The sequence below is a fragment of the Tamandua tetradactyla genome, chromosome 2 (genome assembly GCF_023851605.1).
Source record: "Tamandua tetradactyla isolate mTamTet1 chromosome 2, mTamTet1.pri, whole genome shotgun sequence".
Classification (NCBI taxonomy): domain Eukaryota; kingdom Metazoa; phylum Chordata; class Mammalia; order Pilosa; family Myrmecophagidae; genus Tamandua; species Tamandua tetradactyla.
The window spans coordinates 93424280-93448217 of record NC_135328.1 but is presented as its reverse complement, the minus strand read 5'-3'; the positions used below and the strand labels follow the sequence as shown (position 1 = coordinate 93448217).

General features: G+C 41.4%; 2 protein-coding genes across 7 annotated transcripts in view; one reads left to right on the top strand and one right to left on the bottom strand.

The window, feature by feature from the left end:
- The window catches only part of SPATA6L (spermatogenesis associated 6 like), a 100966-nt gene extending 81063 nt beyond the window's left edge, over window positions 1–19903 (bottom strand). For 2 of the 6 annotated variants that reach the window (XR_013170465.1, XR_013170466.1), the window contains exons 1-4: window positions 19668–19900; window positions 15371–15508; window positions 4830–4878; window positions 2065–2106 (exon numbers count right to left, since the gene is read on the bottom strand). Coding sequence is in view for 4 of the 6 variants with exons in the window: in XM_077148277.1 (XP_077004392.1) it covers window positions 2065–2106; window positions 4830–4878; window positions 15371–15508; window positions 19668–19706 (268 nt within the window). In the remaining 2 variants the exon portion in view is untranslated. Of the gene's footprint in view, window positions 1–2064; window positions 2107–4829; window positions 4879–15370; window positions 15509–15647; window positions 15775–19667 lie in introns of those variants that run through there. The other 4 variants (XM_077148277.1, XM_077148276.1, XM_077148279.1 and 1 more) reach the window with 4 other exon arrangements.
- Window positions 15768–19342, top strand: PLPP6 (phospholipid phosphatase 6). The gene has a single exon (XM_077148280.1). It carries the CDS (start codon window positions 15858–15860, stop codon window positions 16737–16739), a length of 882 nt encoding a protein of 293 aa, XP_077004395.1. The 5' UTR covers window positions 15768–15857; the 3' UTR covers window positions 16740–19342.
- Window positions 19904–23938: the final 4035 nt, after the last annotated feature.

The window sequence follows — 23938 nt, the reverse complement described above, 5'->3', positions numbered from 1 at the left end:
TCTAGTAATTCTATTCTTTCTGAATATGCTAAAAAAAAATTTCATAAAGATATGAAAGACAAAACCTAAGAGATAAACAACATCAATGATATTTTGTAAGGATATTGAAAATGACAAATAAGTAAACTATAGGTAACAATGTGGAGTAGAAAAGGAAAACTCAAATTATTATATTCATACCATTCATAAACCTATAAAAACATGTAAGTAAAAATCAATTACATTTCTTGTAGCTCTTAAAAATGATGAGATTTATGCTTTCAGAAATGAAAATACAATAGTGACATATAATGAGTAAGCTAGTAACAGAAGAAAACGTTACATATTTATGTAAAAATTACCTATCTATGTGTTCTATTCACAGAGAAATATCAGGGAATATATTCGCTAAAATTTAAATAAGGGTTTTCTTGGGATATGATTTCCTAATTTTCATTTGGGGAAGGGAAAAACAGAAATGCATAATAAAGATCAGAAAATAATTAGGAGACAAGAAATGCTTTGAGTTTTAAGTTCTCTTTCTCCCCTCCTCTCCTATTCTCTTCCTCTCTCTCCCACCACCTCTCTCTTTTCCCATTCTTCCTCAGTCTCTCTCTCTCTTTCTCCCTCTCAGTCTCTCCTCCTAAATCCATCTCCCTCCGTTTTTCTCCCTCCTCTCATATGCAGATGACTGTAAAAACACTGGATCATCAACCACACTGAGAGACCTCTCCAGTGCCAAGTGGCAGATTCCTACCCTCTCTCCCCAGCTTAGGTTGTGGGCCATTCAAGACATCCCACACAGTAAACCCACCACCAAACAGTTTTGGCCCTAAAGTCCATGATTCTAGGACAGGGGTCATGAACTTTTTCTGTAAAAGGCTAGATAGTTAATGTTTTAGGCTTTGCACGCCATGTGTTCTATACTATTCAATTCTCCCTGTGCAGTGCAAAAGCAGCCATAGACAATGCCTAAACTAATGAGCATGGCCGTGTGCCAATAAAACCTTATTTATGGACAGTGAAATCTGAATTCATATTATTTTCACATGTCACCAAATATTATTATTCTTTTAATTTTTTCTAACCATTCAAAAAATGTAAAAAATGAAAACGATTTAGAATTGCCTCAAAACATTAAGTTTAGCAATTCCATATGACCCAGCATATTCTACTCCTGGGTATATATACTGTCCACACACTTTAAACTTATTCATGAGTGATTGTAGCAGAATTGTTCATCATAGCCAAAAAGTGAAAATAGCCCCAAAGTTCATCAACAGATAAATGTACAAATAACATCTGAGTATATCCATACACTGGAATAGTATTCATCCCTAAAAGAATGCAGTATTAATACATGCTACAATGTAGATGAACCTTGAAAATATATGCTAAGTGAGAAGTCAGACGCAAAAGGACATATATTATATGATTCTATTTACATGAAATGCCCAGAATAGACAAATCCATAGTGATAGGAAATAGTTAAGCAGTAACCTGGAATTGGGAGAGCAGGTACAAAGTTTCTTGCTTCTTTTTGGGATGATGAAAAAGCTCTGGGATTAGGTTGTGGTGATGACTGCACAACTTTGTGAATATACCAAAAACCACTGAATTGCACACCTTTAAATGGTAGATTTTTAGTATGTGAATTATATCTCGATTTTTCAAAAAAGGAAAAAATCATTGTTGGCTCATGGGACACACAAAAACAGACAGAGGGCTGGATTTTGGTTTTACACACTCATACATGTATACACAAAAATGTATACACACACTGACCTAAAACCTAAAACTTGAAAGAAACACAGCCAGAACTCAAAAAAAAAAATTTAATAATTAGATAAAGCGATAAAAAAATGGAAAGTCAAAGAGCCTGTTGAGTTATGCTCATTGCCACCAAACTCATAGAGTTACTTTTCTGATAGTGGGCAAATTAGAGAGACTGGAAAAGAAAGAAAGAAAAGAAAATGTGTGTGTTATATAATGCACAACTTTAAAATACCATTTCCATGCTGTCATGCCAAAATCCTTTAAAGATTAAATAAAGCTAATTTAGAAATTCATTTACTGGCACATTACCTGGAGGTACTAGTTGTATTAACTCAAACCTGGTTAAGAAGCCTGGAAAGGAAAAACAGTATTTTAATAATTTGGAAAACTTCACAATTTTCTATTAATTGCTAAGTTTGAAGGTACAATAAGGTCCCATTTACATGATTTATCAATAATAGTAAGAAATAACAATGAGTCATATCAGCAATGACTCAGGTATTTCTAGACCAAATAAACTAAGGGGTGGGAAGTGATAATAACAGAGTTATAAAACGGTATTTTCCTTCCAGAAAAGTACTGAAAAAACTGATGGAATGCTTTCTCTTAAAAGGGTTTGTACATCAGGCAGGCCATGGTGACTCAGCAGGCAGAATTCTCATGTTCGAATGAGAATCCCAGTGAATGCCCATGTGGAAAAAAAAAAAAGGGTATGTGTACAGCACTGAAATAACAACAATATTGAATCTTAAAAATTCAAAATTCAATTATTATCCATTAAAATACAAAGCTTTATATTGCTTAAAGCACTGTGCTATATGACTATACAAATCACATTAAAATATAAAAATATAACATTTTTTAGATTTCCCAAGTTCAAGTGCTCCATTGAAAAATGGCTATAAGGAAAGAACAAAATTCAAATTTTAAAGATAACTTAAAATATAAACGAACACAACAAAAATCAATAAGGACAATTCACACAAAATTATATTAGAGTGAAAACATTTTAAAAGAACCAATGAAAGTAAAATTGTTTCTTTGCAAACTTACCAAAAACATTCAAATGTAGAACAAACTTTTAAATGCCAAGGAACTAAACGCCAAGACGGTCTGCAATATTAGGTTTCCAAAATGGGAAGGGGAAATATATTCTTGCCAGCTGTTATGGGTTGAATTGCATCTCCCAAAAAAGATACGTTCAAGATCTAATCCCCAGCCCCATGAATGGGACCATATTTGGAAATAGGGTCTTTGAAGATGTGATTAATTAAAATAAAGCCAAACTAATCCAATATGACTGGTGTCCTTAAAAGAGGGAAATCTGGACACACAGACTTAAGACCATGTGACGATCCAGGCAGAGACTGAAGTGTTACAGTGACAAGACAAAGAATGCCAAGGACTGCCAGAAAATCAACAGAAGCTAGGAAGAGGCAAGGAAGGATTCTCCCCTACAGAGGCCAGACTTCTAGCCTCCAGAACTGTGAGACAAACTTCTGTTGTTTGAAGGCACCAAGCTGTGGTACTTTGTGATGGCAGCCCTAGAAAACTAAAACACCAGTCATCACCCAGTGGTAAAATTAAGTATTTAATTTGTTTCAGACTCTAAATTCCTCACATTCAACTATTCTCACCAGAGCCCCCTGAGTCCAATGTAGTAACTGTCCCCATTTTTATAAATGAGGAAACTGAGTCTCAAAGAAGAAGGTACAATAATGTAGGCAAGACTGAGGACTTCAGAGTGACACAGTTGGATTTAAACCCAAGCAATCTGCCTCCAGGGTCTGTGCTCTTACCCACAAGATACTTCATTTAAAAAATTCTACTCTTCCACATGACAGGTTAATTAGGATGCTTGATAAAATATCTACAACTTTTAATTGCCTGCTGGAATGGCATGACATACTTCATATTGGCATTAAATGTCAAGGACAGAGTAAACCTCTCATAGGTGACCTAAAAAGATGTACTCATGTGTTTTAATGCTTCAGTCCACCACCCAGGGTTGCTAACTGGGAATCTGAAATGAAAAGATCCAATTCTTATATAATCATGTGAAACACTGAACTTTTCTTTTGGATTTAAAGGGGCTGTCTTAGTGTCCTAGGTTGGCTGCTCCAGCAAATACCATGAAAATGGGTTGGTTTAAACAATGGGAATTTATTAGCTTACAGTTCTCAAGCTAAGAAAAATGTCCCTCAAGGCACCATCAAGGCAATGCATGCTTTCTTCCTGAAGACTGGCTGCTGGTGATCCTTGGCTTTCCTGCCACATGGCAAGGTGCATGGAAGCATCCCCTAGTCTCTTTCTTCTCTTCCCAGTTTGTTGATTTCAGCTTCTTGCTTCCATGGCTTCCTCTCTGTCTGTCTGCATTTCATTCTCTTATAAAGGACTCCCATAATAGGATTAAGACCCATCCTGAATGAGGTGGGTCACACCTTAACAAAGGAATCTCCTCAAAAGGTCTTATTTACAAAGGGCTCATACCCACAGGAATGGACTAACTTTAAGACCATGTTTTTCGGAGGTACATACAGTTCCAAACCACCACAGGGGTTTCAGGGAATCTGGGATCTCACAGATGTGGCCCATCTCAGGGAGACACTTTACCATCCTGCTTTCAGGAAGGCAATGTTGTAAATACAGCAGACCAACTTGGGTACTGTATCTGTTTTTTGAAGGACCAAATTCCAAAAGCATCATTTTTGAGGAGAAAATGTCTTATACTCAATTGCCTTGAAATACACATGGTTAGTGCTCAAAAAAAATATATATATATATATTTGAGCCTGATAAGTTAGAAAACAGCTTAGGGTAGAAACCTTTAGAGGATGCTCCTCATCCTCCTCTTTCTAGTCTACCCTTAAATACTCACATTCTTCAGAGCTGTGGCTGGGTCTTTTCTCTTCTCACTCACTGGACTATCTCACTCCCTGGAGAGTTAATTACAACCTATGTGCTGAAGACTTTCAAATCTCTCTCAACAGACCACATCTATTTCCTGAGCTTCAATACTTTATATCTATGACTTACACATAATAGGCTCCTAACATTTTTTTTAGAATACCTACTTTCTAAAATGTCTGCTACAGCTCCAGGGTCTATTGCGTTTTCAAATACCTGCAAAGAAAAATGGGAAAATAAGTTTTTAAAATTGCATTAGTGATACTCAGAAACTGAACACTATGTTCTTCCAAATAGTTAACACATGTAAAAGACAGCTATATAATATTTTAGGATTCAACAGCACCTGTACCTTTTAACAGAATCACTGATAAAAGTTGAACAAATAACAATAAACTGAATGAGAATTAACACAACAACAATTGCAAGGAAATCTGAGATAGTTGGCTCTAGAATATGCTTAAAAATTTCACCAACATGACATGACATGGCAGGCACCTGCTCCAATCAAAAGTGAGATACTTCAGAGCTCCATCCCCCCACAGAAGCTTTGAACAACCAGCAAAAACTCCTAGAAACATCTCTCAAAGTATCTCTCTAAAAGCTCCAGAAAACAGAGGACTGTAGTAACAAGATAGAACTGATCAAGAAAAGGCTACTTAAAAGCAGTAGAAACTCATGGTGCCCTGGCTGGCCCTCTCCCCCAACCTCACCGGCTAGGCATGGAGCTGGCCCACACTCCTTGTATGAAGCCCTGGTCCTGGTTCCACAGGCAGCAAGGTAGTCCTCATGCATAGAAATAGGAGCATGCCTGGCCCAATCCATCTGATGGTGGTTGAGGGACTCACTGTCCCAGAACTAGCCTTGCTCATAGAAGGCAGTTCACACACAGCACTCTCTGTGGGAGAGCAGTCAAATCATGCTCCCTGGGACAAGGAATTGCTAGCTGTGGGATATACAGTGCAGTGCCCAGGACCACAAGGAAACTGTTTCCTAGGGAAGAGGAAACATTCAGAACCATGTAAAAGGGGGAATTCCTAGGACACACACGCCCAAGGCAAGATCCAAGGGCAGAAAGGACAGGGAGACCCCTATGCTTTAGCCTGGAGCTAGTCTTTAAATTCTTTGTTTGGATAAGCCCTGAGAAGAGTACTTGTATTGAAGAAGAGTACTTGTACAAGTAAATCTGCAAAGACTGGGAAAGGAGAGGTCAGGTTTTTTGTTGTTATTATCTCCTGGAATTCAAGGAAAGCCCTGTCATTACGCTAATTAGATTGAAGCTTAAGGAACAGATGCCTCAGAGTCTAAGTTCTAACAATAACACATTAAAATATCCATATGTCCAGGTTTCAAGAAAAGAATACAAAACATATTAAGAAATAGGAAGTGATGGCCCTGCCAAAGGAGAGTAAAGCATTCAAAACCAGCAATGAAGAGGAGCAGAATCTGACCCATAACAGACAGTCTTAAAAAAATAAAAAAAGGTCCTAGATATGCTCAAAAATCTAAACGAAGACATGCTCAAAAAACTAAAGGAAATCAGTAAAACAACAGATGAACACAAAGAGAATATCAATAGAGAGATGGAATGTATTAAAAAAAAAAAAAAACAGAGCTGAAAACCACAGTAACAGAAGTTAAAAATTCCCTAGAGGCATTCAATAGCAGATTGGGGCGGCAGAAGAAAATCATCGAACTTACTCTGGTATCTGCATCTATACATTTTTTCCTTCCTTGCTTTAATTTTAAATTGGTTTATGAAACATATTGTATAGCCAGGGTTTATAATGATTATTTTGACATTTCATTTAAATACACCTATGGTTAAGCTACCTAAGATAACCAATTTAGGTGGTTAAGATATTTATATGTTAATTGTAAAAACATTTGTATGTTCATATTTTCCTGAAATCAGGAACATTTTTAGTAACATAGGTCATTACTATAGCAATGTAGATATTTATAATAACTTTCTACTTGATATTTTGAAAACATTCACAGTTTTGAAAGCTAATCAAATGATATTTAAGTTAGTGCTTAATATTTAGAATTTAAGAACTCTGATATTTGAATTTGTAGATTTTTTTCCTTGTTGCCTTAATTTTAAATTGATTTATGAAACCTACTATGTAAACACAAGTTTTACAATGGTTATTTGGATACTTTATTTAAATATACCTATGGATTTTTGAGCATATCCATTTTTGGTGGTTCTAAGTGTATTGTTTGTTTTCTTAAATAAAAATACCAAAGAAAACCAGTGAACTTGAAAATAAAAAAAATCATTCAGTCTGAGAAAGAAGGAAGAAGAAAGAAGAAGGAACAAAGAAAAGTGAACAAAGCCTGAGAAACCCATGGGACACCATTGAATACACCAATATATGTATTGTAGGGGTCCCAGAAGGAGAAAAGAGAGAAAGGAGCAGAGAGAACATAAGTAATGATGGAAAGCTTCACAAATCTAATGAAAAACATGAATACGTATATCCAAGACACTCAATGAACTCCAAACAGGATAAACCAAATAGACCCACACCATAATCAAACCGTCAATGCCAAAACAGATAGAGAATTTTGAAAGCCACAAGAAAGAAGCAATGTATCATGTACAAGGGAGCGTCATGTCAAATGACAATTTCTCATTAGAAACCACGGAGGCAAGTGGCAGTGGGAGGATGGCATTTAAGAAGTTGAAAGAAAATAAAAACTGCCAATGAAGAATTCTATAGCTCTAGGTGTCTTTCAAAAGTGAGAGATGCTCGCCTTCCATGCAGGAGACCCAGGTTCAATTCCCGGACCACGTACCCAAAAATAAAATAAAATTTAAAAAGTGAGAGAGATAAGACATTTTCAAATGCTGAGGGAGTTTATCACCACTCTTCCGGCCCTAAAAGAGATACTAAAGAGAGTTCTGTAGGTTGTAAGGAAAGGACAATGGACAAGAGATGGAAGCCACTGAACAAATAAGGATATCCACTGAGAATAACAACATGGGTAAATATAAATGCCAGTTCTATTTATTTTTGGTTTGTAATTCCACTTTTTACTTCCTTCAGAATCTAAAAGGTAAATGCATAAAATATAGTGATAAATGAACAGTTCTGGTGTAATTTGTGACAAGAACTCCATAAAGGTGGGGGATGGCAGGGTATAGGAAAATTGCTTACCTATGCTGATGAAGTTGTTCAGTTGCCATCAAAGAAAAAAGATTGTTAGAGATTTAGAATGTTAAATTTAAATCCCATGGTAAGTACAAGGAAAATATCAGAGAATATGCAGGCTCATAGAAACAGAAACTAGAGTACAAGTTGCCAGGGGTGGAGGAGCTAGGAAAACAGGGAATTAATGCACAGCGGGTATAGGGTTTCTATTTGGGGAGAGGGGAAAGTTCCAGTAATAGAAAGTGGTGAGGGTACTGCAATATTGTGCATGTGATTAACCCAACTGAATGGTGTGCTTGGGAGTCATTGAGATGGGGAAATTTACACTGTATATATGTTCCCACAATTTTTTTTTAAATGAGCAACTAAAATGACAATATAAGCAAAGGCAATACCTGATCCTGGATGGTACCTAACAAGGAAAGAGACAAAGCTCAAAGCGATATTGCTGGGCTATATAAAAAAAATTGTTAAGCCCTATATCAATATACAACTTCTTGAACGTGATAACTACACTTAAGGCGGTTACATAAGTTTATATTCTTATTCTTATGAAATATACATCAGTATTAAGTATGCAAGGAACATGATGTATAACACCTACACTCAAATGTTTAGAAGATACCTAGATACGTTATGATATCATAAACATATGATACAATGTTTAGATAGATAACTAGACAGACAGAAAGAGAAAGAACGATAAATAAAAAGGAAAGAAAGGAGGGAGGGAGGGAGAGTGAGAGGAAAGAGGGAGGAAGGGAGAAAGAGAAAAAAGAAGAAATGGCAAATGTGAAAAAACTGGTGTGTTTGGGGAGACAGGGTATGTTGGAGTACTCTGTATGGGGTTTGCATTATTTTTGTGACTTTTAAATTTAAAAGCATTTCAAAATAAAAAGGCATGACACTAAATGTAGAATGGAATTTTACTGGATCCTTGACTAGAAAAAGGACATTAATGAGAAAACTAATGAAATTCTACTAAGACATTTAGTTAATAATATTCTATTTGTTAGGTCGGGGAGCCGGGAAGGGCACTGCAACTGGAGCTGCAGAGGCTGTGTCGCCTCTTCCAACCTGACTTCAGGAACTAATGAACTGCCCCTTCCGGACGTCACCTGACCTCCATCCTTAAAAGCTGCCTGTGCCAAAGCCCACATGCGCACTCACCTCCCTCCATCTTGGGTTTGGTGAGTTCTGCCCCGGAGCACAGAAATACCCCTCCCCCCCTTTAAATTTCCTGGTGCACCTTCCTTCTTTCTCACCCTTTCACCTCCTAAACCTTTCATCTGGTGCCGGAAACCCGGGAGAGGTGCACGGGTGCCACCCTCCTGGCCAGGGGCACCCCGGCTTTCTCTCTCCTCCTTCCTCCACATGGCCAGCGACAAGGGATCCTTTGGCCCGCCACTACATCCACCACAGATCGGGTAAGTCCCCTCCCTCCTTTTTTCTCTGAGCACTTGATTTTATTGAAGGGACATGGGGTGTGGGCCTAGCTCTGCTCATAGAGAGGCAGGCAGAAGGCTGGTCCGGCCTATGGAGGCGTGGGTGACAACAGGGGCCTTTAAAATTAGGACCCGGAGGAGGGCTGCCACCTGCTTTTCTCAGAACCTGTTTTAGAAACTGTGATCCTTCCCTGGCCTGCACCGCTGGCCTGCTGGCACGAGGGGGCAGGCTAGGGGCAGAGGCCAAGTTGCTGTGGGCACACGGGCACCTGAGGGTCCCACAATGGCTAGGAAGGTGCATGCTAACCCTGCTGCCGGGTCTCACCGTTCCAAGAGAGCCTGACCGTTAATTACTCTCCGAAAATCGTGAATTCAAGTCAGGTTCTCTTCCGAGGGCTGAGGTGAACCGGGACACCCGCAAGCCTCACACCCTTTTCCCGGGACTCGAAAAGCTGTGGGGATGCCCCGCTTCTCGTTTCCCTCCCGAATTCAGGTCCAGGACCTGAAAGGGCCTCAAACCAGGGTGAGACATCCCCTGGGGAGACGAGCCCCCACTCTAAGAGCTCCGAGGACTCTCTCAGGGCGTTGGGACACCGACACCCCTGGGTCAGTCCTGTGTCCTTTCAAACCCATCAGTATGGGCAGCAGGTCCCCTCTCATGGGCCTGAGGATGGGACTTTCAATTTTAATATCCTTATGAACCTCCACAACTTTTGCCAGAGGAATGACAAATGGGCCGAAATTCCTTATGTCCAGGCTTTTTTCCTTCTGCACTTCCGCCCCTCCCTTTGTATCCTCCTCTCCCTCCAGTGGCACTCCAGTAGCCATCTTGCCTTTCCCTCCCCCCTTCTGCTCTGGTGACATCTCAGTCGTCATCTTCTCCTTCTCTTCCTCTTTCTTTTCCGGTGACGTCCCAGCCGCCATCTTGCCCTCCTCTCTCCCCTTCTGTGCAGGCGGCACTCCCGCCGCCATCTTATCCCCACTTCCTCCCCCGACCCCGGCAGCATTCCAGCTGCCATCTTATCCCCACTTCCTCCCCCGACCCCGGCAGCATTCCAGCTGCCATCTTATCCTCCCCTTCCATCTCCATCCAGTCCCCCACTGTCCTCAACAGCCTTGCTCTCCTCACCTATAAGCTCTCATACCCGCTCAAAGCACTCTTTACTGTCTACTATAGGAAGTTACGGAACCTGAGGGGTTAGTTCGAGTACACATCCCTTTCTTCCTAGCTGACCTCTCTAATATTGAGAAACAGCTAGGTTCATTCTCCAGTAACCCAACCACCTATACTAAGGAATTTCAATATCTAGCTAATGCCTACAATTTAACCTGGTATGACATTCATGTAATCTGCTCTTCTTCCCTAACTACAGATGAAATGGGCCGCACTTTCTATGCAGCCAGGGCTCATGCTAACCAGGTGCATATAACCGACCACACCATGCCGGTAGGGGCCGAGGCAGTGCCAGACCAGGAGCCAGGGTGGGAATATCAGGTTGACACTCCAGCAGGGAGGAACGGGCAGACTAGACGGGACAAAATGCTTACATGCCTCATAGCTGGCATGCAGAAAGCTTCAGATAAAGTAGTAAACTTCCATAAGCTAAGGGAAATTACCCAGGGTCCTGATGAAAACCCGGCCGCTTTTCTACACCTCACAGAAGCCCTCTCCCAATATACCCGCCTAGACCCCGACTCAGAGGCTGGTAGCCACACACTTTATATTCTAATCAGCTCCAGATATAAGGCATAAACTTAGAAAAATTGAGGACGGTCCTCAGGTCCCTATCCGTGACCTGGTAAACACGGCCTTTAAAATTTTTAACACCTGTGATGAACTACGGGGGGCAGAAAAGGAATCCTGGGACCACTGAAAGGCGAATTTACAAACCCAATCCCTGAGTGCAGCTCTGCGGCCCACTTCAATGGAGAAGAAGCCAGCCTTGACTAATCCACCACCAGGAAAGTGCTTCAAATGTGGCCTTGACGGACACTGGTCCAGCCAGTGCACCAATCCTTGACCGCCCAAGGGACCATGCCCTCTCTGTGGTACAAAGGGACATTGGAAAAGTAACTGCCCCTCAGTGCCTGGCCGTGGAGGGGCCGTCCTTCCAACCCCTAACCCACCGCTGGTGATCCTGGGCCTGGCCACTGACAACTGACAACGCCCAGCCTCAGTAACCCCAATCACCCTCGTCGAGCCCAGGGGAACAATCAAGGTAGCCGGTAAGTCCACCTCCTTTTTAGTGGACACTGGGGCTACCTTTTCTGTCCTCCCCTCTTACTCAGGTCAACTTCTTCCTTCCCAGGTCACGGTTATGGGCACAGAGGGCCGTCCTTCGCACCCCTTAACTACTGGGCTGCTTACATGTTTAATAGAAGGGTATCCCATTACACATTCTTTCTTAGTAATGCCTTCTTGCCCCAGCCTGCTAATGGGGCAAGATCTTCTTGCCAAATTAGGAGCCTCACAACACTGGATAAAAAACCCTCAAACAAAATTTCATAACAAGTGGTAGACTAACGTCACTATCCACAGCACCACCCATGCCCCCAAAGGACAATATTTCTGGTGTAATGGAACTGTTATCAAGTGCCTTAACTCCACTGCCCCAGGACCATGCTTCCTAATAACCCTCTATGGGGAGTCCGAACTAACTTGGCTACTGCCCTCTCCTTGCTCAAAAAGGGCTGCCTTTCTTCCTATCCTAGGCGGCATCAGCCTAACTGCTTCAATTGCAGCCTCACCCACAGCGGGAGGGGCGCTGGGACACAATATTTTAACCTCTCAAAACTTTGAAACTCGACTACAGGTAGCCCTGGAATCAACATCAGAATCCCTCTACTCTCTACAAGGCCAACTCACCTCACTAGCACAGGTAACTCTTCAAAATCAACGGGCCTTAGACCTGCTGACAGAAGAAAAAGGAGGAACATGTATATTCCTCCAAGAGGAATGCTGCTATTGCGTCAATGAGTCTGGTCTAGTGGAACAAAATATTTAAACCCTAAACAAACTAAGAGACGATCTCTACCACAGAAAACAGGGAACCAACTCTGCCTTAAGCTGGTTTTCTTCTCCTCTGGCGACATGGCTCCTCCCGTTACTAGGTCCAGTTATCCTAATCTGTCTCTTTTCTCCTAGCTCCCTGCCTCCTCAACTTCCTTCAGGGATGCATGAAGGAACTATCCTGGGTAGCAGTCAACCAGATGCTACTGCATCATTATCGTCACCTGCCTTCCTCACCAGATTCCTACAGCCAGCCTCCCCACCCCCCTGGCCATGACAGTTTCAGCCTATAACCCCGTGCCGCCCCATTACAGCAGGAAGTAGCCAGAAAGATCTCGGTACCCTATTATCACAAAAAGGCTGGAATGTTAGGTCAGGGGAACGGGGAATGGCACTGCAACTGGGGCTGCAGAGGCTGTGTCGCCCCTCCCAACCTGACTTCAGGAACTAATGAACTAACTGCCCCTTCCGGACGTCACCTGACCTCCACCTTAAAAGCTGCCTGTGCCAAAGCCCACATGCGCACTCACCTCCCTCCATCTTGGGTTTGGTGAGTTCTGCCCGGGAGCGTAGAAATACCGCCCCCCCACCCCGACTTTAAATTTCCTGGTGTACCTTTCTTCTTTCTCACCCTTTCGTCTCCTAAACCCTTCAGTATTAATGCTAATTTTCTGGTTTTGATCATTGTACTACGAATATCCACGATGTTAACTTTCATGGAAGCTAGATGAAGTATATAAGGAACTCTCTGTACTATCTTTGCAAACTTCCGTAAGTCTAAAATTACATCAAAATTAAGAATTAAAAAAAAAAACTTCATCAAGTTGACCTAGCACCACTATTTGTTGGTAAAACATCTGGCATCAATCTCAAAGAGTCTCGTTTAAGACAAAGAAAAACACTGGGCATGCAAGGGATACTTATTAGGTTTAACTGGTTGAATTACTTCTCTTCCCAAGCAATTGCTCTGAACAAACTTACATAAAAGTTCTTTCCATGTAGCACAAAATAAAATCTAAGTACTGGCAGCTATACTGCAAAGAGAATTTCAAAAACAAAAGAGAGAGATCTGTAAGTTTTAAGTGCACACTGTAGAACAAGAAAAGCATTGTAATATCTGTCTAGAAACTGCCAAATCTGCATATTTTGCCCTTGAGAAAAAAGGGCTTAGGATAGGCCTAAAATGAAATGCATACCATGCTCTTTCCCTGGAACTCTACAATACTTAAGAAAACACAAACTTTTCAGCAGCGTTTGATTTCAAGCCTTAAAGTTCTGATTTAAACGGTACTCAAATTTAAATATGGTTACAATCTGCTCTTGGGCTAAAGCCAACTGTGGTTTAAAGACAAGAATTGAGGCTGTCCCCTGTAATTCATTTTTGTCTTATTGAATGAATTCATCTAGCAAACGTGTTTTGTTTTCTTTTTTGGCCTAGATCTTTTCAGTAATTGTATGCCTTCACTTCATTCATGTCTAAGGATTTTCTCAAGTATGATCAACATGAACTGTTCAAAACTTGTTCATACAATCTTTATGAATAATTTCTTGTTTCTCCAACATCCAATTCTGAATTACACAAAAGTCCCAAGGGAAAAAAAATGTATTTGCTATTTGCTGCAAATAGCTGCAGCTAGAGAATCAAACATGTACAAGAAAGTTGGAACTAGGTGAAAGACAACTGGAATTTGAATCTCAAACAATTCAGAAAACAGAGGGGAAGTAGTCAAAATTTAAAATAAAGCAACTGCATTTGTTTAGTTGCATTTTTAAAAAATGAAAAATGGCCCCCTGATATGTTCAGCTAGTAATCTCAAATGCATACAGCTTAGCAACAGAGTAGTTGTGGTATCTACAGTGTGACTCTGAGGCTCACTTCCCTCTTCTACAAAAAAAAGGAAGCTGGATTACATGACCCTAAGGTCATTTACAGATTTATCATTCTGGCCTTCTATGGTTTTGTATCCTTGGGCTTCTTATAAAAATATTTTAAAAGACTTCTACAGAAGACAATTCAAAATTTCTAAAACAAATAAGGAAAACTCTAGGGTCAAAAAAAAAAAAAAAAAGATGGCATTTTTTACTACTCACTTTTCACCACTACAAGCATGTAAAGAAAGGAAGTAGGTTCTTTTGGATTCTGATTGTATGTTCCAAGGCCTTTTATTCCTCTCCTGTCGTATCTACCCACTTTGGTATACTCCTTCTTAAATTAACAGGCCATGGTTTGTAAAAATACTACATACAACTCCAGCTCTTCAGAAAATCAAGCCCCATCTCCTCTCCTATTCTCAGGTTCAAACAGATATCAATTTTTGGACACCATCTTCCAGACCTTTAAAAGTGATGTGCTCAACCCTGGAGCACTCCTATACTCACCCTCCTCCCCAAAAGAACCACCGCAGTGATACTGTTTGAAGAAAAAGTACTAGATTTATCAAGGTTAAAGTGGATTCCATCTCCAAATTCTAAAAGAGAAACTCCAGGGGTTGTCAACAACTGCACAATAAATGAAATTAATATTCTTATCAAATACTGATTTGGGAAGAGGGTTAGTAACATTTTGGCTACTTATATCATGACTGAATTCATTGGAATAAAATGTATCCTTTGTCACTGTAGCTAAATAAACCAGGTATGACCTAAGGAAACTCAGTACATCTGAGAGGACTTCTGATTTTGTTACAGGATTTCTGTTTTAAGGTGTGCAATAACTAATTTGTTAATAGCTTTTCATTATTTTCTGGGTCTAAAATGGTTTGTTTATAAGGTTGTATAGTGTATTGATAATCCCTTTTATAAATGTAATTCAACTGCTTCTCACACCTCTAAGAATACTCAGAAATGCTCTTTGCTCTAGTTAGAAAATGCCATGGGAATGCCAAGAATAGAAAACATCTACCAGGGTACTTAGCACTAGGTTGACAAAACTTGGCTCAGACCCAGGATGCAAAACAAGGTCTCTGACAGGCAGATTGTTTTTACACTGTGCAGGGGTACCTGCAGGTAATTTTTAAAAAGGAAATTTACAAAGTAACTTTATAAGAACTATCTACAAATGGCAGAAAACCCAATGAAAAAGTCAAGATCACCTTTTGAAATCTCATGCTTTGCTGAATCACAAGAGGGAACACAGGGGGGAAGCAGTCTGTCTCCAGGTATTGATTCAGAATGTAGACCCCAAGGTACACATCTTGCTTGCCGGGCAGAAACACGCCTGGGCAAGAAACCTTAAAAAAGAAAACAAGCAAAGACAACATCAACTAAAGAGAATACTGTTTTTGTTTTTGTTTCAAATAATCAGGGCTCTATTTCTCCTAACATCCTACCGACAGGACGCCAATTTTCCCCACCCCTGAAACCTCTCACCTGTCCCTCCTAACTGCAACATCCCACCCCGCTCCTCTCTCGAACTGAAAACTCTAATTCGTTCCCACGTCTCCGCCAGGTGTCACAATCGCGCTCTCGCCGGCTCCTCTCTCCGCCCCTGCAAGATTGCAGTACGGAAGCGGAAGAGGCTGTTGGGCCGGGAAGGCTCTCTAGGCCGGCCGGGTCCCGGGGTCCGCGCCGCCCGCCGCAATGCCGAGCCCTCGGAGGAACGTCGAGGGACGTCCGCTGGTCCCCTCCGCCGCGAGCAGTAGCAGCCCCGGCAGCCCTGTCCATGGCAGTGGTGGAGGCGGCAGGTTCGAGTTCCAGTCCCTGCTCAGCAGCCGCGCGCCGGGCACCGACCCCACCTGCGCGCGGCTCCGTGCGTCCGAGAGCCCTGTGCACCGCCGCGGATCCTTTCCCCTGGCTGGGACGGGTCCCTCACAGGCGTTCCCGTCCCCGCTACCCGAGGAGGACCGCATGGACCTGAACCCGTCCTTTCTGGGCATCGCTCTGCGCTCTCTGCTGGCCATAGACCTGTGGCTGTCCAAGAAGCTCGGGGTATGCGCGGGGGAGAGCTCGTCCTGGGGTAGCGTGCGGCCCCTTATGAAGCTGCTGGAGATCTCGGGCCATGGCATCCCCTGGCTTCTGGGCACCCTCTATTGCCTGTCCAGGAGCGACAGCTGGGCAGGGCGCGAGGTGCTGATGAACCTGCTCTTCGCTCTACTGTTGGACTTGCTCTTGGTGGCCCTGATCAAAGGGCTGGTCCGCAGGCGCCGCCCGGCCCATAATCAGATGGACATGTTTGTCACCCTCTCGGTTGACAAGTATTCCTTCCCCTCAGGCCATGCCACAAGGGCCGCCCTGGTGTCACGGTTCATCCTGAACCACCTGGTACTGGCCATTCCCCTGAGGGTGCTGGTGGTACTGTGGGCCTTCATCGTGGGCCTCTCTAGGATCATGCTGGGGCGGCACAATGTCACCGACGTGGCTTTTGGCTTTTTCCTGGGCCACATGCAGTACAGCATCGTGGACTATTGCTGGCTCTCACCCCTCAATGCTCCAATCCTCTTTGTACTGTGGAAGCAACAATGACACCATCTCATTGATTATGGCATCAGGACATCTGAAGGTTTCTACTCCCGATGATGATGTCCACATAAACCAGCAGCCAGCCAGCTTGGACAGTCCGGGCTTCCTTTGGGATCTCTAGTGTCCCACCATCTTGATGTGTTGCTAAGCTGGAGCACGTGCTGAATATGGCCATATTAGACAAGGCAAAAAGAAATCCCTCTAGTATATATATTCAACAAATGTCTCCAGGACAACTGCAAAGAACCCCAGCTGATGTGATTATATTGTTTTTTATAGGTTGACATCAGTAAAATTTGTGTTTTGTGGTAATCCTGTAAGTCAACATACCTCTTGTAAATTAAATTTTGAAAAAGAGACATGATCTTCATTCTGTAAATATATTTGCAGATGAGCCATGTACTAACAATCGCAGTCGTTGTCCTGAAGTAGATTTTAAACAGTATTTTAAGTCTAAGAAGAAATTTTCTTCTAGTTTATACCCTGAAGGTCTGTTGTCACAGCTGGGAGATTTCTTCTTAATCCTGGTATTCTTGGTAAGGATTTTAAAATTTTATTTCATTGTCTTTTCCATTCTTGCAGATTGGGTAGAGAAAAGAGAAAATACTTATATCTCTCCCTGTCTTTTCTACCCTCTCAAAAAAATCTCTAAATAGATAATTATTCCGCACTACTCAATACTGTCTTTAGCATTCAGAGAACATGCAAAAAACTTAGAGAAGAACCAATTAAAAGTAGACAAATCTAAAGTGCCCATAGAAAAGGAAAGGAAGGACTACGGCCTCATGCTTAATTCGGTTGACAACTTACAATGTGGTATTACAAAAGGCAGAGGAACTGGGGGTTTGGGGGTAGGCTGGCCATGTATTAAACCAAAGGACTAGTATGACAGGAGATGGAACCTGACTACCCAGGATCTCTACTGAATAAAGAATAATGCACCCCAGTAAGGGTAATAAAATGGGAAAATAATGTGATTTTTCTTCAGTGTAAGCGTAAATTATATATACCACAAGAATGACCCTGAATACTATAGTTTTCATAGGGAATTTCATTTCCCTATGTACAGCACACTTTAGGTAACAGTTTTAGCTTGAAATTAATCAGGAGGAACCTAATGCTATACCAGACACAAGGTATAACTCCTAAATGTCTGTTTCCATTGATCATTACGCTTAAAGCAGTACATGGCGCCTCCCTAAATCACAAGACCAAAGACCACCAAATACAGAATGGACTCTCCTCATTATTCTTTGATCAGGAATGACAGAAGAGAGTATGTGCTTTAAATGCTGCTCTACCTAGAAAGAACTTTTGAGCTTCCTATGGAACTGATGACCAATTATTCTGTTATTAATAAACAGGTTTGTAGACTTTGTTCTGTCACACAGAAGTGATGACAGGTTTCTAAGAGAATGGCTATGACTATGAGAAATAGGTTCTGACTGTGTGGAAGCCTTAACTTTCAGAGAGTTAGGGCACAAAAAAGAAAGAGGCAAGCTACTTAAATCTTTTGCTTTCCTACCATACCCTGAACTCTGTCTCCCGCCTCACTTGCTGAATCAGCCAAACTGTGAAGCTCTAAATGGTCATTTCACCTTTGAGACACTTTTCTTTTAATCATTGTAATATTTAGGCCATATATTTGGAAGCAATGATATTTCCTCTTGCTGTGTCCACAAGTCTGAATAAGGGGAGGGGGGTGGGGTGAGGGGGTGTGCTCAAAATTAGGCATACTCTCTGGTTCATGGGTATATTTCTGGAATTCCCTTAGCTGCTGGGGCCCGAGTTTGTGGGCTTTTAAGGCACAGATCAATTCACCCAACACTTCTTGGAGTATCCCAAGTACTGTGGAGTACAAAATTGATTTCTTTGTTAATTAAGTGTACACTGAGGAATACATTCTAAAAACTGAAATAAAATTAACCAGTAATGTTGAAGTGATATAATAACTTGTGAAATGTTTGCATTGGTGGGGAGGGAGACTTATTTATCACTCAGATTCTCAAGAGTTTCTTCATTTCATTGCACGATTTTGCAAATTTGCAGTTGATACATTGTATAATTAATATCGCCTGAACCTGTTTGCCATCAGCAAGGTGAGACAAAACCAGGAAACTTTGACAAGCTTTGTTCCAGAGCCACATGTATGATGAAACCAGAGCATTTCGCCATTTGCAACAAGGAAGCGGACCAGATTTTCCATGGTAGGATCATGTTGGCATTGTGCCTGTAATTGTCGCCTGTAAGGACATTCCTCTTTGGAAGCAAAGCTGTGTGACAGTCTGTCACTAACTACAGATGGCAGGACTGGAAAATGAGAGCTGAAATAAAAGAGGAATGACTGACCCCAAACAGGAATAAGGGAGTCACCCTGATCCAGCACCTTACTTAACAACAATTTTTTTTGTTAATTAGAAAAACATTTGTTGATTGATTGAGTTTCCTTTTGGAATGAGCAAACCAGAGCCATCACTAGGGAAAAGAGCTAGAAGATATTTTGTTGGTTCATAGCGGTGGCAAATTATCAGGAAGTGATGGGACGTTTTAAAATTAAATTATTTCCTGGTTAAAGAGAAGTCTTTAAATCCATTCACAAATATTGATCCTGGAAAATAAAATAACATCCTACTTGGACTGAATACAGAGTTATTTTTAAAGAACAGAAAAATTCAGAATAAAATTAATAAGCAACTTAAATTTTTTTTTTTTTTTGTACGAAGGTGAGCTGAGTATGAGAAAACACCTCTGCAGGGAATCTTAGGGACAGAGATAGTTTGTCCCAAAAGATAATGAGGTATGTTTAGTAAGTGAAGAGGGGGCGGTGAAAACGACCTTAGACCCTTGAAGAGGCTTGATGGGGCAGAAGAAACCCTGGGGAAATACAGTCTGACTTAGGGCTTGGAAAGGAGATTCGTGGATCTCTCTTACCGCTCGGATCTGCAGCTCCACCACCACCTCCAGAGGCATCGTTCCCTGCGTTGGGTGAAAGGACTGGAATAAGATCCTTTTGTGCTGAACCTTGGACCGATATTTCTCAGTTTAGCCCAAACCCTAGGGCAGATGTTCCCAGTGGCTTCCCCAGACCCCTCCACTGCAGCCCCATCTGTCCCCCCGCCCCACCCTAGCCCAGGTTCCTCCCACCGGGATGGGTCGCACACCACCAGTCTAGGCTTCCAGAAGGCGGAAGCGTGGCGTTGCTATGGACACGCAAACGCACAACCTTCCACCCTGGAATGCAGGCGAGACCCAGAAGCAGGCGCGCTCATACCCCGCGCTCGGCTTGAAACCGCGCGGTCCGGGCGGCGCGGGCCTCCCAGGCTCTACTCTAGAGGAGAGTCTGACCTGTACTGGCGAGTCGGCTGGATTGGGAGATGCTAAAAGCCTTAATTCCCTTTCTACTAACACTCTCCATGCCCCCGATCACTACATTAAATGTTTGCAGTGTCCTTTCTAAAAGTGGACTGTGATCAGAGCCGCATTATAATTTCCGTACTATCCCTTTTGAGTAGCTATTCTATCCTCAAGACTTGGAATTTCTGTAACAATTATAAAGTAGCCTATTGCTAAAGGCACTCGCGGCATTGTTTATTAAATCCTAATCCTCATATTTGGTTTGGAAAACATGTTCAATAATAAGGAATTAAACAGTTGTGCTCATTGGCAATGCCAAGATAATTCTTAAAGAGGTTTAAAAGTTAGGTGTCCCGTGTGAGCAACAATAGAAATATTTGCCAGTCTCTCTCTTCATGGCCTTGCCCAGCCTTTTTGGGGGTTTAATCTAAGGTAAACACTGAATTTTGTGTTCTCCCAATGGATACTCTATTTGCCAAAGCCACAGAAACACTCCCCAAAACAAGCAAAGGAGGCCCGAGAGTAAAAATTCTTGGTGAGTGGCAGAAATTGCGTTTTTTCCCATTCACTGCATTTGAATAGATGAAAACAAAAGAGGCGAGGAGGGAATGGCTGCTACTAGTCAATGTGAAAAATCTGGGAGGTCCAAATGCTGTTTCTGAAAATAAAATACTAAATTGTGATGAGTCATTTACTACTATTTTGCTTGGAGATTCATGCAGTTGAAAATAGTGCAGAAAGATATCCTGAGACCAGAATTAGGAATGTATTTCGATAACTGGAGAGCCCTTTCCCTGGGAGGCAAAAATGCAATATGATAAAGATGGATATATTATGTCTTGACCCAGCTCCTGGTGCTCTAACTGCATACTAAGAGTTTAAGGCACACAGATGGGCACCAGCGATCTACAGTATCTAAAGTATGGATGTGCCAACATGCTGGGACCCAAACAAGTATAGTGATATATGGGAACAGGACTTGAATTGACCCTCCAACCCACTTGCAGTTAAGTCACCAACACTAATGCTAAGCCATCCAGGAGAGTAATAGCCAAAACAGATATTTAATAAGCCAAACACTGTATGGAAGGGAGGAAACAATCTTTATTGAGGGCCTGCAAAGTGCTAGGATGTGCCTAAGAACTTTTTTTTATTGTGGTAATATATATACAACAAAATTTCCCATTTTAACCACTTTCATGTGTACATTAACTTTTTTTAAATAGAAAAGTTGTAGGCTTACATATATATCCATGCATAATGTACAGAGTTCTCATATTTCCTCCCCCACACAACAGTTTCCTCTATTATTAACATTTTGCATTAGTGCAGTCCTTTGTTACAATTTATGAAACAGTATTATTAATTATATATTTAACTATAGCTCATAGTTTACATTATGGTACACTCTTTGTGTTGTACAGTGTTTTTAAATATGTTTTTATTGAGAAATCTTTACATACGTACAGTCCATACATGGTGTATTACTTAGGGTTCTCTAGAGAAACAGAATCAACAGGGAACACTTGCAAATATAAAATTTATAAAAGTGTCTCACGTGACCATGGGAATGCAGAGTCCCAAATCCGCAGGGCAGGCTGTGAAGCTGACGATTCCAATGGAGGGTCTGGATGAACTCCACAGGAGAGGCTCGCTAACCAAAGAAGAGCCTGTCTCTTTCGAATCCTCCTTAAAAGGCAGGATCACTCATTCCAGAAGACACTCCCCTTTGGCTGATTACAAATGGAATCAGCTGTGAATGCAGCTGACATGATCATGATTTAATTCTATGAAATGTCCTCATCGCAACAAACAGGCCAGCACTTGCCCAATCAGAAAAACAGGTACCACCAGTTGGCCAAGTTGACACATGAACCTGACCATGACACATGGTATACAATCAATGGCTCACAATATCATTACATAGTTGTGTATTCATCACCATGATCATTTTTAGAACATTTGCATCATTCCAGAAAAAGAAATAAACAAGAAAAAAAAAACTCATACATCCCATACTCCTTACCCCTCCCTCTCAATGACCAGTATTTTAATCTACTTAATTTTTTTGCCCTGTATCCCCCCTTATTTATTTTTTAAATATTTTTATGGACACATCTTCACATGCATACATTCCATACACGGTATACAATTAATGGCTCATAATCTCATCACATAGCTGTGTATTCATTGTCATGATCATTTTTTACATTTGCATCACTCCAGAAAAAGAAATAAAAGAAAAAAGAAAAAACTCATACATACCATACACTTTAACCCTCTCTCTCATAGACCACTAGTGTTTTCATTTACCTAATCTATCTTACCCCTTATCCCCCACTACTGTTCATTTATTTTTTTATCCTTATTTTTTTACACATCTGCCCATGCCCTGCTAAAAGGAGCATCAGAATCAAGGTTTTCACAATCACACAGTCATGTTGTAAAAACTATATTGTTAAACAATAGTCTTCAAGAATCAACGCTACTGGAACACAGCTCAACAGTTTCAGGTACTGCCCTTCAGCCACTTTAATACACCATAAACTAAAAAGGGATATCTATATAATGCATAAGAATAACCTCCAGGATAACCTCTCAACTCTGAAACATCTCAGCCACTGAAACTTTATTTTGTCTCATTTCTCTCTTTGCTGTTTTGGTCAAGAAGGCTTTCTCTTGTGAGGCATGCAACTAGGTGAATGAACCTTAAAGACTGTATGTTGAATGAAATGTCAGAAACAAAAAGACAAACATTATCATGCCTCACTCATATGGACTAACAATAGAATAACAACTCGGTGACCTGAAGACAAGAGCATGAGTCATCAGGTTGGGGCCTACAATAAAGGGTCCTAGATTATAAGCTTTTACAGCAGTCACATATATTCAGGAGTTGTAACTGTTATTTCTAAATTTTGAGATACTGAGCTGCTTGTATATAACCTGGTTGTTTCCAGAAACTTCAGTTATTTGTGTGACACCTGAGACTCTGCTTTAGAGCTCTGAAGCTGAGTCAGCAGGAACCCATATAGGAACTGTTTAAAAAGTTGAAAAAAGGATCAGACTTCAACTAGAGAGATGAATGAAGTTGATCTCGATAGCACTGGGGTAGATCAGAATACAGGGTAAAGGATGATGTCATCCATATTTTAAAACTTTAACTTCTGTGTGAGACCAAAGAGAGAGATGCTTTATTTGGTGCAAAATTTTTATTTTGGGTAGCGCATTACCTAATTTGACTTGTATGATCAGTTTAGTTGAACAACATAAGTACATGGAATTTTAAATAGGGTATGAGCTCTTCTTGGTTTGACCAGGTTAATGTGATGCCACAATATATCCCACAATAATTTGGGCATTATATCAAAGTATTTGCAAAGTCCCCTTGGGGGACTGGGGAGAAAGGTGTATTAGTTAGGGTTCTCTAGAGAAACAGAACCAACAGGGAATACTTGCAAATATAAAATTTATGAAAGTGTCTCACGTGACCGTAGGAACGCAGAGTCCAAAATCCACAGGGCAGGCTGCGAAGCCAATGACTCCAATGGATGGCCTGGACAAACTCCACAGGAGAGGCTCACCAGCCAAAGCAGGAATGGGACCTGTCTCCTCTGAGTCCTCCTTAAAAGGCTTCCCATGATTGGATTTAGCATCACTAATTACAGAAGACACTCCCCTTTGGCTGATTACAAATGGAATCAGCTGTGGATGTAGCTGACGTGATCATGACCTAATCCTATGAAATGTCCTCATTGTAACAGACAGGCCAGTGCTTGCCCAATCAGATGAACAGGTACCACAACTTGGCCAAGTTGACACCTGTCCCTAACCATGACAGTCCACCC